The 17,473-nt window shown below is 41.0% G+C and overlaps 1 protein-coding gene across 1 annotated transcript; it reads right to left on the reverse strand.

Annotated features, from left to right (window-relative positions):
• Nucleotides 1-7,743: 7,743 nt before the first annotated feature.
• Nucleotides 7,744-13,810, reverse strand: LOC145441527 (uncharacterized). Its single transcript, XM_080319417.1, has 8 exons — nucleotides 13,799-13,810; nucleotides 13,488-13,711; nucleotides 13,158-13,424; nucleotides 10,064-10,189; nucleotides 9,382-9,483; nucleotides 9,103-9,321; nucleotides 8,786-8,943; nucleotides 7,744-8,220 (listed from the first exon to the last, which is right to left on the reverse strand). Exons 1-8 carry the CDS (start codon nucleotides 13,808-13,810, stop codon nucleotides 8,033-8,035), a joined length of 1,296 nt encoding a protein of 431 aa, XP_080175543.1. The 3' UTR covers nucleotides 7,744-8,032.
• Between the last annotated feature and the right edge of the window lie 3,663 nt (nucleotides 13,811-17,473).

The raw sequence follows: 17,473 nt of genomic DNA on the forward strand, positions 1-17,473 counted from the left end.
TAGACTTATTTCAGTAAATGATGGTAATTTATTTTGATTGCATTTTTTGGCGAATGTGGTGCCTGGTGCCTATACTAATATCAATATACGTTACATTACCTCGCGCGCAGCGCGAAGAAGAATTTCGAATATCATAAATCTGCTTGGAAAAAATATTGTTTATGTTGATTTACGAAAAACTTTTGAGCCTACTTCAACCCTTCAAAATTCCGGACATTTAGGCATATTTTAGAAATTCCTCCCGGACGCAGATTTTTCAGTGAAATTCCGGACGTATGGCAACCCTACACTACATGTAGTCATCGAATGATGCTTATCAACCAATCAAGAAGATTGATATCGTTTTCAGATGCAAAAATTCTAGCAGGCGTCAATCTTGACTTCACATGTTTACTGTATCATTAAAACCAAATCAGTCCGATTGAGGTGTTGGCTACCGCTGTATAACTTGTTAATGGGGTAATATGGGTAGCAAGTATAGAAACCCGTTTTACACTTTGCTCAATATCAATGTAGCAATACTCAGGCGCCGAATACATTGTCAGATCTGGCCTATACCGTTAAGGCGTAAGCTTATATTTCCCCTAAGTCCTCGTCGAAATTCTTGGCAAAGTGACGGAAGATATTGATTTTATGGGATTATTATATAATTTGATTGCTCCACTTGATAATTTGGTGACGGTTAATTAGTCAGTATGTAGCCTACTCCTGCATTGCGGCATAATGTGGTCCGAGTTGTCGCTAAGTGTTGTTTACATTAATAATCAACTCACTGAAATGCATGATTGGAATTAGCATTATGACGTCACGAGGTTCACGTTCGCGTTCACGCAGAACCTTTCAAAAAGGTTCGCGTTCACACGAACCTGAACCTTTCAGAGGTTCACACCATCCCTAGTATATACTATAAATTGTTATTGCCACAGGTGTATCATATCTAATGTATATTAAGATGTTGAAAGAGGCTGAAACCTTGATTAGGTTTGATATTTTGAAGCGCACAACACAGAGCCGTTACAATATAGCTCAGGCCAAGATAAAGTGGTCTAAAGTTCCCGAGACTATTGAAGGATTACTAGGTTAGAGCATTATTTCATGAAATTGTGTGGCATTGCAAATTTTCCGCTATCAACTTTTTTCGAATGAATTCAAGTGCAGTGGCTCTCTAACTTCTGCCGTTGCGATGCAATTGTAGAAACTTGTTTGACTTGCGCCGCACCAATAATCGTGGCTTTCACAATAAAATAGTCTCGTACCAGCCAGTTACAGTTGGATTCATTTCCGAAAATTACACGCGTTCAAAATAAATATCGGAATGCTAGAAGTGATCATCGATGGTTCTAATAACCTGTGTCTGCTTTATAGGTGATGAAGTGGTGGATTGGCGTGCTGGTATACCAACCATGGTTGGAGAAAGACACGACAATTTTCTTCATATTGGAGAGGTAAGCTGTTCGTAGATAGATGGTGTATAATATACATTGTTAAGAGTTAAGACTAACCAGTTAGTTAGTTGATGGTCAACTAGCTAACGTTTTTTCGATTAGTTGTAGTTCTAATTGCTGATTTTGAAAATTCAGTAGTTGTAGTTAGTTGCTGATATTGAAAATTCAGTAGTTCTAGTTCTAGTCGCTGATTTTAAAAATTTAGTAGTTCTAGTTCTAGTTGTTGATTTTGATTATTCAGTAGTTTGTATAAGTCTGGTTTCTACCTCGCCATCTTATCCGCGTAAGCGGTGTCTTACAAGAATCCTAGAAGTGAGCCGTGCTGCAAGTCGGCAAATACGGATTAAAAAATAAGGAACACCGGCCTGTTGTAAATGACCATAATGGTAAACCAGTGTTTCAAAATCAAGTCAATCCATATTTCTTATATGCCCTTACAACTTCTAGCAATATAAAGTCGCAAGTTTCAGTAGACCTGGTACAGGCGCCGCGCATAGCTTAAGTAATGGATTGGGGCTTGTGAGATTGAAATATACTTCATTGCAGCAGACTGACTGGTGACAAGATATTTTTGAAAGCATCAATCAAATGAGCAACATTTTGTGACACAAATTCATGTTTATAACTTGTGCAGTGGTAATATAAATTGTCCTATGTGCTAAGCCTATCTTGATATCATAATGATCTGAAGTCCGAAGATTTCATAGTAATATTTCTTTCTGGTTTCTATATCTCCATATCCAACGATGGTCTACGATTTGCAATGGAGCCTGCACTTGGATGGAATCGTCTTCTCAAAAAACATTGAACGTTTTGATGAAGCACTTGCTCTTCTGATCGCAGCTCATTGGATATTTAACATCAAGTTTCAGAAGAATATCAAGGACACTCTCACCTTTCTTTCGCCATACCTGCTAAAGCTGCCTGGCGTAGAGTTGACAAATCCTGTTGTGAGGGCTACCAATATGTTGGCATAAACAATGGAACTGTCATCATAGTTATGTAGGGTTAACATACGGAGGCTCAAGCGGGTCATTCGAAGTCGATTGTCAGTGCCGAATTTCTATTTTAGTCAACACCACTAAATTTAAGTAAAAATATGGTAATTCTGAACTCGTCACTTTCATTCAACACCAAAAGTTTTCCAGCCAAAAATAGCAAAATCGGCTGTCAGTCTTGATCAACTAACTTTCCTGAATTGGTAAAATTGTCCTCCTTTTTCGATTCCGTAATATGGTAACCCTATAGTAATGACTGTTCGAATACGCATAATAAAATGCATGAAATGCCATACTTGTATGTTATTAATTGGATTTGTATTCTGCAGTATTGCATAAAGCAAAGATGTGTGGCAGCTGCCAAGATAGGTTGGGGTGGAAGGTATGTCCCCCATATAGGGTGGAGGGTATTAACCCATATAGGGAGGAAGGTAGTCCCCCATATAGGGTAGAGGGTACTCCTTCATATGGGGTGGAAGGTAATCCTCATATAGGGGGAGGGTATTCCCCCATATAGGGGTGATTGGGGGTGGAGTTGCATTCCACCATAAATGGTCAAAATGGTGAACCACTACTAATGGAGGAAATCTCCACCTTTTAGATTTACAGTGTGTTCTAGCTATTTTGAGTTCGCGCGCACTGTCGAATAAAAAGTTTCGATGAAAATCATATCGATGACAGTGCAGCAAAAAATGCTCGACCGCTTCAGGGACTATACAATGCTCGCATAGATCAGTATCGCTACATCCGATTTGTATAAATGCGCATTAAGGCGGCAATGACCTGAACGAAGCCGAAATATTAATCTTTCGTAGAGCCTATGTCGATGCTCTGCGCTCCTATTTTATAGGCTATCGCTCTAACCAATAAGCCGCTAGTTACACCTTTGCAGGTTAGTCAACAACACAATCTCGCTCTCTCTTCCAGTCTTTTATCCGCGTTAGCTGGAGCTTTATAGGTCATCGACGTAATAAATTGTCTGCTTATTGGCTAGTATCCAACACAGTGGACTTGGAAACGTATTCACAAATGAGATTGTGCCAAGCACGGAATAAAATGAGTTTTGGATGAATTTCGGCAACATTACCCACATTAAACGATCGCTCTGTTTGCCACATCGTGACGGCTGCGAGCCAGACTGAAGTTCGAAGCAGTTCTTCCCAGTTTGGTTTCAAGCAGAATTCGATTCCTTTCTCTGCACCGAGCAGCATCGCCCCACAAACCCGCAGAATGAAAAAGAACACGTACAGAAATATCGACACGAATCAAACTATCCTATAAAAGCAAGTTACGGTATTATAACTATAATATATTTTGTGAAATGTTTTTAGACTCCAGTTTCAATACATTTTAATTTATTTTAATTTCTCGTTTTCCTGAAAATGCGACAGGAAAAATGAAGCTTGAGGTGGAGCACATATATATTTCGTTGTCATGTTTATCAAAATGAACTCTGGTATGATATGAACCGAACTTAATTTTAATTGTTTGTCTTACCAAGTTTTTTTTTGCGAATTCTGTAATTTTAATTCTAATCTAATTAAAAAAACGGACTAGCCCCAATTCTAATTCTATTGTAATTCCGAAAAAGCGAAAATTATCTAATTGTGTAACTCTGGTCCATAGGTAACCGGTCGCAACAGACCCGTGGTAACGTCCCACGGATGCACCTTCTCCGAATATTTGAAGTCCCTTTCACAAGCTGAAGTCAATTGCTACGTACACCAATGGTTCTTAACCTTGGCGCCAGCAACTTCAGGTTACGAGTTTGATTTTGAAAGAGGTGCAAATCTCCAAGGGAAACTGTGGTGGCTTCAAGGACAAATGCTGTTGCCGTCTTCCAATTTAGTTCTCACAGAGTTATATTTTACTATAGTTTGGATGGATAGAAATATAGTTCGCAATATATACGTGTTCATTTCAAAACTCAGATGAAAACGACAAACGTACAGATTTGTCGTACGATTTCGACGATAAGCAATATAATCGGTCAAATTCGGTGAGCGGTATAACTCATGTACAATGTGCGTTACGTGCTACATGCCCGTAGTTTGGAATCGCGCGGTAGCCCGTGACACAGTTCGATTAGACTAACTATGGGTCTACTCAGCTGGATGTGCTCTCGAAATATTGAAATATTGTTCCGCGGGCGATTGTCACGTGATGTTCCATGATTGCTTGGACGAGGCGACCGTGATTTGATCGACGAGGGTCGCAGCGTTGCGACAGTGACGAATGCTGGGATTACATGACTATGCCAGTACGTATGAGGAGAATAAACCACACACGCGATCGTGTTGTATAAGTTGGATACTAATGGCAGCACATGTATGAAATTAAAAGAATGCTTGCGCCAAGTTAGATAATTCTAGTTGTCTAAGTATACCCGGGGTGGCTAACCTGCGGCCATGGAGACATAATTGTGTGGCCGTCTACACGTATCTCAATCAACGCAGGGGTCGCCAACTCAAATCCGGTCGCGGGCGACTTTTCCAATTTCATAGAGGCCTGAGGCGGTAAGAATGCAATATCGAGACAAAATATGCCAGACTTTTAGCAACCACGTTTTTTTTACTTAATTAAGCCATTAAATGGCTGTGCTCTCTAACATGGGCGACGGGTATATTTCGAACAAAAGAAATTCAACAAAATATATCATGATCATCAATTTAATATTATTTTAAAATATGATCTACACACGATACCCGAAAACGCTTTTCAGCGACTGAAGAATCAATATTGGGTCTAGCGAGAGACTAGACTATATAGCTCAGTGTCTTCCAAACTTTTTTGAGCTACCGCCCCCTGGACAACGAATGAAGTGCCACCAATACCCCCCACACCACGCCTGATCGTAAAACAACGAAAGTTGTTCTGCATTTGATAGAGCTAATTATGAGACGAATGAAGCTGGTGTATCATTATCATCATTCTCGTCATATTGGGTTTGAGTTTTGATAGGAACAATATCAGTCTAAAATCTCCAGTGTTCACTTCATGTAGGTCTACTGGCAAGTCGGTTTCCGATGTGAGTCAGGAACTTGGTCACGGCGCTGTGGACACGTTCTATCAAATATGAGCGGGGAAGGCCAACGACGAAAAAGTCAACCCGACTCCTGTCAGAGTGTTTATTTTTTATTCAATTGTGTATCCGGAACGATTGATTGGAGATATTGGACTTTTGATGGAACTCAAAATTGTTCTACACTACAATTAGGGTTCCCATATTTCATCATTACTAAGAACAGATATATTCTACCCATAAATTTTAAGAAATACGGCCGTCAAGAAGGAGTGATGTCGTTTCTCTCAATCAGAACGCCGTGTCGAAGGCCACGGTGACAGCGCTGTGGAAAATCCACGATCGTTTGAAACAGATAATAAAATCACGCAAGACAGTTTCTCTTAAAAAGCCATCACATCTTGCAGTGAGCAATAACTGCTCAAATATACTTCTTATTTCTCGCAGCAGCACAGAATGAACTACGCTTTTCGGAGATGCTGCCGACTGCTAAATTAGTCTATTGATGAGAAGGAATACCACTGTCAAGAAACAATGGTACAGCTGAATAAATAGACAGACGACCCCAAATTGCCATTACTGAATCCATTATGTATTTTTACTGCGAATCTAGCTGCTTTAAAAATCAATCGTTTCAACACTATACGCAGCAGTTGCCTTCTAAACCTACACCGCCCGCATTTGCTCTCAGCGCCCCCTTACCGCCCAATTTTCTAGCCAGCGCCCCCCCAATCGCCCATTTCATGGCCAGCGCCCCTTCACGCTCGCGAACGCCCCCAGGGGGGTGCTGGCGCCCACTTTGGGAACCACTGGCGTAACTGAATGACTACCTCCCCGTAAAGCTTGATCTTGTGGACAGCACGAATTCCTTTTCTAAGCGCATCAGTCTTTGCTTTGTCTCGGTAATTGCACGTCATGGTATTATGCCCAATTGCCGATTCATATCGATTAGTATCCATCGATGGGATGCTGTAGCCATTTCACCTAGTGACGAATATTGATGTTGGGTACAGGAGAATAGCCTATTTTGAAACAGCAACAACAATATTTTGGAACTGATATCAATTTCAGCATTTCAAAATGTTCGTCCAAAATCTGAAACCAGGTCGCTGGCCTCAAAACATGACCTCACGAGCCGCATGTAGCCCGCGGGGCGTCTGTTGATGACCTCTGAATTAACGTGTGTTGGCCACCGTCAACGTGTAATTTTAATTTACGAGTTGTCTCCCAAGTTCTGGGAAGAATTTACTTCAACCTGAAAATTTTCTTCGCGCTTGGCGCAAGTCAGGCCAATTTAAAATTGCGATTTTAGTATAGCAGTGTTTTTGCTATCTGAGACCTATAGTGCATATGCGAGACGCATAGTAAAATAATGTGCCCCATAAAGGAATACCATTTTGGAATCGTGTGTGCGTCTCACGAAAGGAGTGTTTTGTGGTAAGTTTTGACGATTACACTATATTCTGACTATACTCACAGTGCTGATGTGAGGTTAAGAAATAACATGCAGCAAAGTGATTAATTACAATGGACACCATACCCAAAGATCCGACATCTTAATTATGTGCCTTAATTTTTCGGAGACACCCCTCCATTAGCTTTACTAGTAAATCTGATCATATGATTGGAGAAATGATAAATATTTGATAGTTATATGTGCAACTACCAATATTATTGAAGAAATGCATTCATGAATATGAAGAAAAATTACCTAACTGTGCAACTGAGAAACGTTTCTTAATAACTTTTCGTAACATCAATAGAGCCTATTCACGATTTCGGTACGTAAAGCAAGCGGATGTAAATACATAGATTGGTCTGGAGTTCACCGCTAGCAGTTCGGGCGCTATCCATAACAGCATAGGGTAGCCTGTACTAGCCTTACTACGGACGAACGTTTGAGGGAAGCGCTGACGGTGCGCTGTTTTAGTCCTGCCTATACCTGTCACTGGGATATTCCAAACTTTGTTAGTCTAATATTTCTCCGGCAGTTGTCCCAGCAGCTTGTTGTCTGACAATGCCGAGGTTAATTTACATCCCCATTTTGTCGTTAATTGGTCTACATTTAGAGCTATGTCGCTGGCAATTTGAATTATTCCAAATGTGCAATTTTCAGTAGCTAACGAAGATATAGAGGAGACTCTATCATGCATCCGACAGCCGAAGTGGCCAGATACGAAAATATCACTAGAACACGAGGCATCATTCGTACCACTGTGATAGGGTGGTAGTATAGAGCACGGCTGCAGCAATTAGTTTGAGAGGCATCTAGCTGTTGCTGTGCTATTGACCTATCGTGAGTGAATGATATTGTATGCCTACTCATAGGCCATTTAAAGGGAAACTATCGAGTGTACCCATAACTATCAATACCTTCTAACTGAATACTCGACTACCAGATTTAACGAATGTATTGAAAGAAACGTGTTACATTATAATTCTCCCGCGGATACCATAATTAATATTTTATCAGCATCATATAAACATATGTAGGGCCTATAGCATTTAATCACCCGAAACACATTTGTGTCTTTGATCACTGGATGGATATGTACCGACGGCAAGCTTCATCGCTCTGTCATTTGTAAAGCCTCGGTCTGATCCGGAGCCGTGACTGGTATTTGCCTTCTGATTGCCTTGATCCTGGTCCAAATGATTTCAGGAAGATCCGAATATAGCAGCGGATTCAACGCACTATTTATGGGTACGATGAGCAGACCTGCCGGCAGATACACATCTTTCGGTATGACGACCCCTGCATGAATTTTGGAGGATACATAAGTGCTGGTTCATCAGCAATTTATTGATAAATTTAAACTTTAAATTCTATAGAGTGGAACACGTGATAGAATCGAAACATCCTTAAACTACAGTAATGTGCACTGTTACTATATTATATTAAAAGATTTGACTAGGAATTCATTTCCATTGGAGCCTAAGCTGAAATTTCATGGGAGGAAAGTTTTGCATTATTTTATAACTTTGTATTGTCAGGTGGTAGAATCGTTCATCGAAATATATATTTTCGTTTGGAATATGCCAATGAAACCTTAAAATAGAACAATCAATGTAATCATATTTTTGGAAAACTTAACACATGTTTAAACCATCATGGTAACTCGCTAACAATTCGATGTATCGAATGAGCTACTGTATGTCCGGTATGATGTGACGTTTCAGGACGAATTGAGGATGATTAATCACGAGAAAATATATAGAGAATATATTTCACGAGTTCCTTTTTGTGATACAATCCACCAGTCAGGACCAGTTACCGTTTTACATGCTAATACTCATTTTGTAACTCATGTTCTACTCACCGTTCAAGCTCAAGAAACCGATTATGCAAATTGGTATCCAACAAAGGAAGTCAGATATCACTATTCTTGTCAACTTGCGTTGTAGTCTCCTGCTTTCCTCGCTAATCTTTTCTTCGCTGGCATTAACCGCGATCGTGAGTGAACTGGCCATGGCGTGTCTAAGTATGATTCAGGGTTTTTACTGACAAAAAAAACTAACCCTAACCACAAATGAGATAAATCTTTAACCACACCCACACGACCGTTGTATGACTTATGATCTAATTTACTTATCACACACATACGCGAAGCTATATCGTATAATGAAGACGGCTTACCTGAACAACAAAACGTAGCAAACGAGCATGTAGAGAAAAGCTACAAAGTTCAGGAGCAGCAGAACGAAGGAATATCCCCAAGCCCTGTCGATGGATGGATCGGGGAAGAAAGTCGGAAGACAAACTCCGTGACTCGAATAGTAGCCAAACTCGTACGCCACTGTCATGTTCGGGTTTATGTCACGAATCCTATTCTTTAATCTGCTCCAATCACTAGATCTGCAAATGATTTTTGGAGATCTACGTGAGCGGAAAACCGATGTTTACTGCTAAATGTACCCATATGGAGGTTGGGAGGTGGTCGAAAGAAGACTGAGCCACTTCTCCATATACTGAATATCCTGATACTTCAATACCTTGAAAATTCGGTTTTCGTTGAACCTGTAATATACGATTATGAGCATTCGAGTTGAAAGACATTTAAGTTTCGCAGAAGGTACATTGTCCCTTAACTATAGAACAGCTTTAAATTGCGACGTCACGAAGTTTATAGGGTCTCGCTGCTCAAAAATCACCAACCAATATATTTCAGGATCTGATCACGCGTGAAGACATCGGGTGTGTCCGTGTGTATTATTAACAATGAACTGCTGTGAAGTAGTGTTTAATGCCGAGCTGCAGAGTCGGAGTAGGATTTCCGAATATTTCCTCTTGGTGGAGTCGCAGTTGGAGTTGCTGGAACTCATACTTGCTGTATTCGGACTATAAGGTTTTTAAAATGATGTGACTCCCATTTCAAGGAATTCTAGTATATGAAAACAAAACAGATATGGACTGTATATAATAACGGATTTGTGTCCTTGAAATTTGCCATTGTTGCTCACAATCAGTAATAGGGATCTTGCATGCGCCTAATAGCACAAGAATATAAAAATGATAGCGATGATGTGACAGAACAGAACATATCATCGACATATATTTCAATGAAATTTATCAGCGGGTTCAATGATAATTTACTTACGCAATGCTGTTCACAAAGTAATCTTCGAGAAGAGGAATGAGGGGGATTATGCCAAGCAATATCGCTACAACCCATCCAATCGAAACTGCTGTGGTTATGACAGCTAGGTGTGGTTGAGGAAATGGCCTGCAAATAAACAAAAACCAGATGGGGGTTATGATGAGTATACTACATATTTGACGACTTATCAAATTACAGAGTTATTATTGCGACAGACGATCACATTCAATTTTCTTCGATTAAAAAACGATGTGGTTACGAAACAGTATGAAAATATATATGGAGATCAAGAATGAAGGTATTTGCTGCTGAAAACATATCTACAGACATTCTCATAGGTATGTATAGTTGAATATCCTCTTCGATTCACATACGCTATACTAAGCACATTTCGGCGGCTGTTTTGACCTTATATACGACACGAATCACATTGGGAACATATATTATTATGACTCGACTTGATTAAAGGTACAGTAACAAATAGGAATGAAAAACAAATAACTAGTCGAATCTCCACCTCGCCATCTCGTTCATGTAAGCGGTGTCTTGAAAAGTCTCGAGGTGGGTCGGGCTATAAGTCGGCAGTGACAGAATAAAAAAATAAAAAATATCGTCCTGGTGTAAATGACCATTGTAGTCGACAAACGCCTTGGATACCACAAAAAAACTTTAGTCGAATCATTCTTAATGTGGTTTATAAGTGATTTACATTGTGGCGACACTATACAGAAGCGGAGTAATGTCTGACTCGCGTTGTTCGGAACGTACATAAACCATTATTGGACCCGATGCGAAACAAGTGCAACTGTTCAGAATAGATTACTATCCTATTCATTGTATTACAGTATTTTCAGTAAGGATAGCAGTTCCCAGTTCCTCATTTTCATCAAATTCAGCATTAATAAAGCTAGTACGCTTCTGTATTATTCTATTTCATTCATCATTAGCTTATTTTGGTATACGTGTAAGTCTTATCTTAAGTTTTGCCTGCGGTGTTTCTGCACAAGCTTGTCCCATAACCGGGGATTGCAGTAGTGGAGATGTGGTACCGATGAAACACTGGGAGCGAAAATACTTGAAAAATTGTCTGTGGTTATCCCATGGTTACAGTACGCGACTTTGTCTACAATGGCATGCTGGCAGAATATTTCCTCGCATGCAAAAAAAATCGACGTGCGTGAGTTACGTTTTAGGGCAGTGGTTCCCGACCTTTTTCCACCTGAGTTCCATTTCGAGGTTTTATGCAGTGCTTGCGTACCACCTACATAAGTTAACGCGCGCCGAAGGCGGGCAAAAGATGTATCCACCGGATCGAGATGCCGAAGGCAGCGAAACAGAATATATACTGCCCATTTTAAGGTGCGGTATATGATTTCTGTAGTGGATCCATTTGGAATTCTTGTGGTCAAATACATTAAAACGGAATTTGGGTAGGTAAGAATCTCAATGCTTTACGACTAGATCTCTTCCCCGTAGGACAGGGGAAGCCAACCTTTTTCCCCATTCACGGCCGCATTTCTACTACTCATGTAGCCCACGGCCGCATTTCATTAACTATATGTGGACGCCGAATGCCCACGTTAGAGTGTCTACGTCCATTTCTGGTGAACTGCGGACTAATCTATTTAATCATATAGACTTTCTCTATGCATCGAAATCGCGAGTGGTCACTGGTGATGTTGTGGGACTGCAGGAATTTCCGCGCGAAGCGCGAATTTTTTTCTCAGATTCACTGATGAATTTCGTGAATATTATTAGTAATTTTACATATTACTATCAAACATTTGTTCTTTCCCAGCCCATGGATGTGGTCAGATTCACCGGAAGAGTTGATGGAGGGGGTTTTTCGAAAATTTAGGGCAAGTTATATATCATGATGCATCTTCGGGTGGGCCAATTGTTATTAGTCATTTTGCTGCATGCTGTTATTTCTTGACCTCCCATCAAGATTGTCGGTATAATGAGGTGTACACGACTCGTAACGAGTTCGTATTTCTATATAGGGCGCATGCGCATCACTTTTCTCTACTCTCCGAATTTTAAATGTGGGCTTTAATTGTAAAGGACCCTATTATATCAAAATCTGACAATAAAGACACAATGAATCGCGCCCAGCGCGAAGAAAATTTCAAGATTAATTAACATCTATCAAGAAATCGGTAGTCAATTCGTAAATTCAAGTTGCATGCAGACGGCCGCCTACACATGCAATTAAATTACTTGTCCACATCCACTCGCATTCCCTTCTACGGCCCCACGCGACCGCGGTTGGTCACCCCTGTCGTAGGCCGTCATTGATGGGATTGCCGCTACCCACGACGACGACGGCTTCAAAAAACTTGAAGTCAACCCCACCAGAACTATAATAACTCCCTTCGGTCGAAAAAAAAAACAGAATCTACCCGCGTACCACCTGGAAGACCGTAGCGTACCACTATTGGTACGCGTACCCCAGGTTGGGAGCCACTGTTTTAGGTGGAGCAAAGTAAATTTGGATCGACATTTTTCTATATCACCTTCCAGACTAAAAAACCCGCAATAATTTTAGATGTGAATTATAGGACTAGTATCAGGGTATAGAATGGCACATATTTTTTGAATCAATACCATCCTCGAGTAGACTATTTTCAATTCAATTGCAATATTTATGGGGTTGGGGACCTATGGTACCATAGCCAAATCAAGCAAAATAGTAGGATCAACTAATCACTTAACAACAGAAACACGCTTACTTGTATAGAGGCTGTAAATCATAGTTACCTGTGGTGTTTTATCGCTATTACGAGGTATTTTGAAGTCTAAATGTCGATTTTCCGGTAATATGTAGGTGGTATTAATTTTGTAAGTTTCGGCGGAAATCAAAACGTGATTAGGATGCAGGGGTCTATAAATGGTACTTAAGTACAATTTAGCAAAAATAGCTTATTTTATACTCAACCAGAATTTTAAATTATACTAAATTATACTTTTATGAAAAATGGCTCTTTGCTGGCATAGGAGGGTATCATACTGAGACTTTTATGTGAAAACATGCTCGTGTTATGCGTTACTCCACCTCCCGGTGTTTCAAGTTTAATGATCTAACCAAAATCACACAAGTTTCTGCAGCTCTTGAAACTGTTTTGCATCAAGGCAGCCTTCGAGCGAGAAATCGGTCAGGCTCTCCCGGTAGTCATTCTTTTCAATTCCGATGGCGAAAAAATCCGCCTCCACTGGTGCCATCGTTGGAAACACGGTCGAGAGCGTTCCGCAGAAGTCCTTTAGGGTGGGCAGGTTCATCCCCTCGAGGACACCCCAAGCGTCCCTGAAGCTGCTGTCAGGGCCCTCCTCCTCCAACGTAATGCGGAAATTGTCATGGTCTCTGTAAAAGTCCCGCAGTTGAGCGTGCTCCGTCTCGACATCCTCGAGATTTTCTTCGGCCTACCCAGCTGCTCGAAGCCGTCCTGACTGTTCGCGAACCAAGTCAGAGACAGCTGAACGACGCAACTTAACCAGTTCCTTTCGGGGCGTCGGTGGTATCTCGTTGTTTTTGATGTCCGCGTTGTTTGCCAGGAGATCACAGACGCCATGAAGTAGGGTGCAAACCAGAAGGCCGACTCCCCTTTGCATAGTTTTCCTTGTAGCCTCCAAGATTTCATCAAGTTTGGCCTGCAAAAAAGTCCTAAGTCGAGGATGAATTCCTGAACATTTGTCATGGAAACAGAAACTGTTCAACTCTGACGTATTCTAATTCACCCTGGAAGCCATCCTCCTCACAAAGCTCTGTAGTTACTGAACACAAGTCCTTCAGGTTGTAACGCAACTTCATCAGCTTGTCGTGCTGCTCGGTGACCAGAGTTTTTTTGCCTTGCAGGGACTTGACCACTTTCAGGGCCTCTCCGGCGATTACAAGGACAGGGTGTTTGGTGACAATTTTGAGCTAGTTAAAAAAAATGGGGGGGGGGATTCTCGATTTTTCACGAAAATGAGAGATTTTAAATGGAATTTTAACCTACTTATTGCTTGAAATCATGCAAGATGATTATATTTCATGAAAGAGCCAGTCTCATACTTTGTAATTCTGCCATAAAAAAGTATGAAACATTTTGATGATCTGGGTGGACCTTCCCCCCTTAAGAACTGATTCAACCAAGCAAGCTATACTGCCGTTATATACACTGCAACAGTATATTCCGGTCTTGTCCAGTTCAGCAGGGATCGTCAGCCTTGCCAAGTTACAACCTATAGTTGAGATAATTCACTCACTCACTAGAGTTTAGATTATAGCGAGCGAGAAAGATGAAATTTGGAAGCCTATTATGGCAATTTAATTTGACCTGCGATAGATCACAAAACAGAAAAAAATGAACAAAGGAAGAGGAAAATGAGCTGAGCGTGGAATGAAATGAAGCGGAAATCAATCCCGCCGTGCGAGTAAAGCCACACACACAGCACTGCGCAGGAAGAACCCTAGTGCAGTGCGGCGTCTGCACCCCGCCGCTGCGGTCTCCCCACCCAACCGCCAGGCAGCACCTGCGGGAGCTAGCAGGGCCCGAACGGAAGCGATAAACCCGCCAATGCGTTCTCAGAGACTCCGGTGAACTGACAAACACCGAAAAACGGTAAACAAAAAAATCCTTATTTTATACTCGACAGAAATTTTATTTTATACTAAATTGTACTTTTGAGACCCAACATTTGAGTTGATATATTCTATTTTATTCTTGTAGGTGGTGATGAAACATTCTTCATTGGCATGTTGTAGCTTAGATTATAGCACACAACAAAACAAGTTGAAAAATTTGAGTTTTGAGCGTATCTCTGATAGGTCTCAGGGTCGTGTGCCATTGGACCCATCGGGTGGGGACAGATGACACGTTCGAGCAACAAATTTTAAACATCTCTAAATATTTTTTGAAAAGAAAGATATCCATGTGAATGTCCGCGATAGTTAGAGCTTGTATCAAAGTGTTGAGACAGCAAAAGTTCCGCTATTCCTGGCTAAACATTTGAGGGCCAGAGATCATTATGCAATTTTTGATCCATCGGTACCACATTTCCCTACTCACAGCCAATCGCGAATTATGTCTATACCCATAGGCTCAATCAGACGATGCCGGGCCTTCGATTCGTTGAGAGTAATTGCCCACACTTCCATGTCGAGGCAGTGACCTCGATTATTAAGATGCCGTTTGAACTGGCTGGGCTTTATTGCCGCGTTGGTTTTCATAAATTTGATGACTAAATACTTATAAAAAACAGACGATCTCTTCACGTAGGCTACCACCTTAAAAGCTCCCTCATACCACTTGTGGTACGCGAGCAACAGTGTGAGAACCACTGATTTGGGCGTCTCAGTATGTCATTTACCTTTTTGAAGACATTTCTTACTGTAATAACTATAGTATGTTAGGACCAATGTTCCCTCTAAGCTGCGCACGTGCGCAAATGCGCAATGCTGAAACGGTCTCTGCGCACAGAAAATCTACGCTGCGCAAAAAAAAAACAGAAATGATGTTTTTTTTTATAGTTGCTGCGCACTGTTGTCCAATGGACCACGCAGCCACGCATATTCGTGAAAATTAAAATGGGACATTGCCAGGGCCAAATAGTGTTATCACCGAAAGTCTGAAACCGAGGTACAAGTGCGCCCCGCAAAGCTAACTATTGCGCTCCGTGAAGAAATGAGAGTTCACAATCACCTGCGCCTCACGGAAGATATTTTTTTTAGTGTAGCCTCGTACACGTGAGCGATACTGATATCATTTCAATAGCGCATTATTTTCTGGGAATGGCGAAATAACCAGTGTTGGGATGACTCGAGTCATGACTTGACTCGAGTCAGACTCGAGTCAACTTTTTCATATGACTTGACTTGACTCGAGTCACTTTTCAAAAATGACTTGACTTGACTTGACTCGGCGCTTCAGAAATGTGGATTGACTCGTGACTCGAAGCAAATTTCACGAGTCAATTTCAAGTCATTAAGTAAACGGTGTCGATTAAATCACCCTATGTTATGTATGTTCGGGTTGTTCGCGATACGCCGTTGTCACTTGTGAGAGCAACCAGTCATTCACTGATTGTACTTTTAACTGATCCTCCGTTGTTATATCACAAATAAATTGACCGCAAACGAAATGATCACAGCTTACGTTGTCGTATAGTAGCAATAGATTAGTCTCATAGAAACGCGTCTTTGTTTCTTGGACGGCTCAGTGCTTACATTGCGCAGTGCTCACCTTTACCAACACTCTTGTATGATTTAAATCGAACGAATATATAGTTTATGGATTTATATTCGCATGGATGTATACATCGGTTGTGTATTGTACCACATGAATTTGTTCAACTTCTCGAGGCTTCGTGTTTGATCCTCTATATTGGCTGATAATAACCGAATAACAGACAGTAGCATGTAACTATACAGTTACTCACGTATTTTATTAGCAATTCTTCGTACGTGAGCGATACAGCACCTTTTTGCATGTATATCTACCTAGATAATGGTTATTTGACTCAAGATAAAAGATCAATTAACCTTTCCTTCACCTACTTGGCAAAATGTAATGACTTTGTATCATCATTCATGCTCTGAAAATTCAATTTGACTTGAATCGTGACTTGACTCGTGACTTGACTTGACTTGACTCGACTTGACTCGAGTCACCTCCAAAAAACGAGTGACTTGACTTGACTCGAGTCACATTTGAAAATCGATTGACTTGACTTGACTCGAGTCAAAATCTTCAATGACTCGAGATGACTCGTGACTCGAAGGTAGTGACTTGATCCCAACACTGGAAATAACATGGTTTAACAAAGTTATAAATAACAAGGGCTAGCTCGAAGTTAATATGCGAGAAACTAACGAATGATAGTCTTCTCCGCGTGTCATGAACATCGCGTAAGATTTACTCAGGACCACAACTTTCGCACCCAAAACCCCCCAATTGGAGGGGCCGAGCTCGAAGGGGGTCCAAAATTATTTCGAGAATTAACATAAATCATGATGTATTTTTTGAAATTTTTCAGGAATTAGTTTACGCGCCACGCGCGTTTTATTATTGTAAGATATCTGATTATTGGGTACCCCTTCCCAACAAAACTTAGGCATGATTTACAGAAATGGGAAGTTGGGCGTCGGCCATTACCGCACAATGACGCGCCAAGACATATGAAGTTAAAGGCTATATGTAACATGCGAATCCAGGAAGTGTGCCAGAACGATCAGCAGCGAGAAAACCTTGGGCGAAAAAGACTGCTCATGTGCTGACCGAAAACTTCGATATTTACAAATATATGTGTATTGTCCATGTCCAGGCACGCCTAAATGGCTGGCGCCGAATGTTCCTGTCCTGGCGATCCGAGTCCCACAACAAGACAAATGCCATATCGAGGGAACATTATTTTCCAGTTACGAAATACCAA

Source organism: Botryllus schlosseri, chromosome 1 (assembly GCF_051294905.1).
Source record: "Botryllus schlosseri isolate E-star chromosome 1, Bs_hap1, whole genome shotgun sequence".
In the NCBI taxonomy this organism is placed as follows: domain Eukaryota; kingdom Metazoa; phylum Chordata; class Ascidiacea; order Stolidobranchia; family Styelidae; genus Botryllus; species Botryllus schlosseri.

Bases quoted from the DNA above. Each gene is read 5' to 3' on its own strand.
- LOC145441527 (XM_080319417.1), bottom strand. The intron at 10,190-13,157 runs GTGATTTTGGTT...GTTTATTTGCAG, and splicing joins CAAGAGCTGCAGAAACTTGT to GCCATTTCCTCAACCACACC. The intron at 9,322-9,381 runs GTACATTTAGCA...AATCATTTGCAG, and splicing joins ACCTCCCAACCTCCATATGG to ATCTAGTGATTGGAGCAGAT.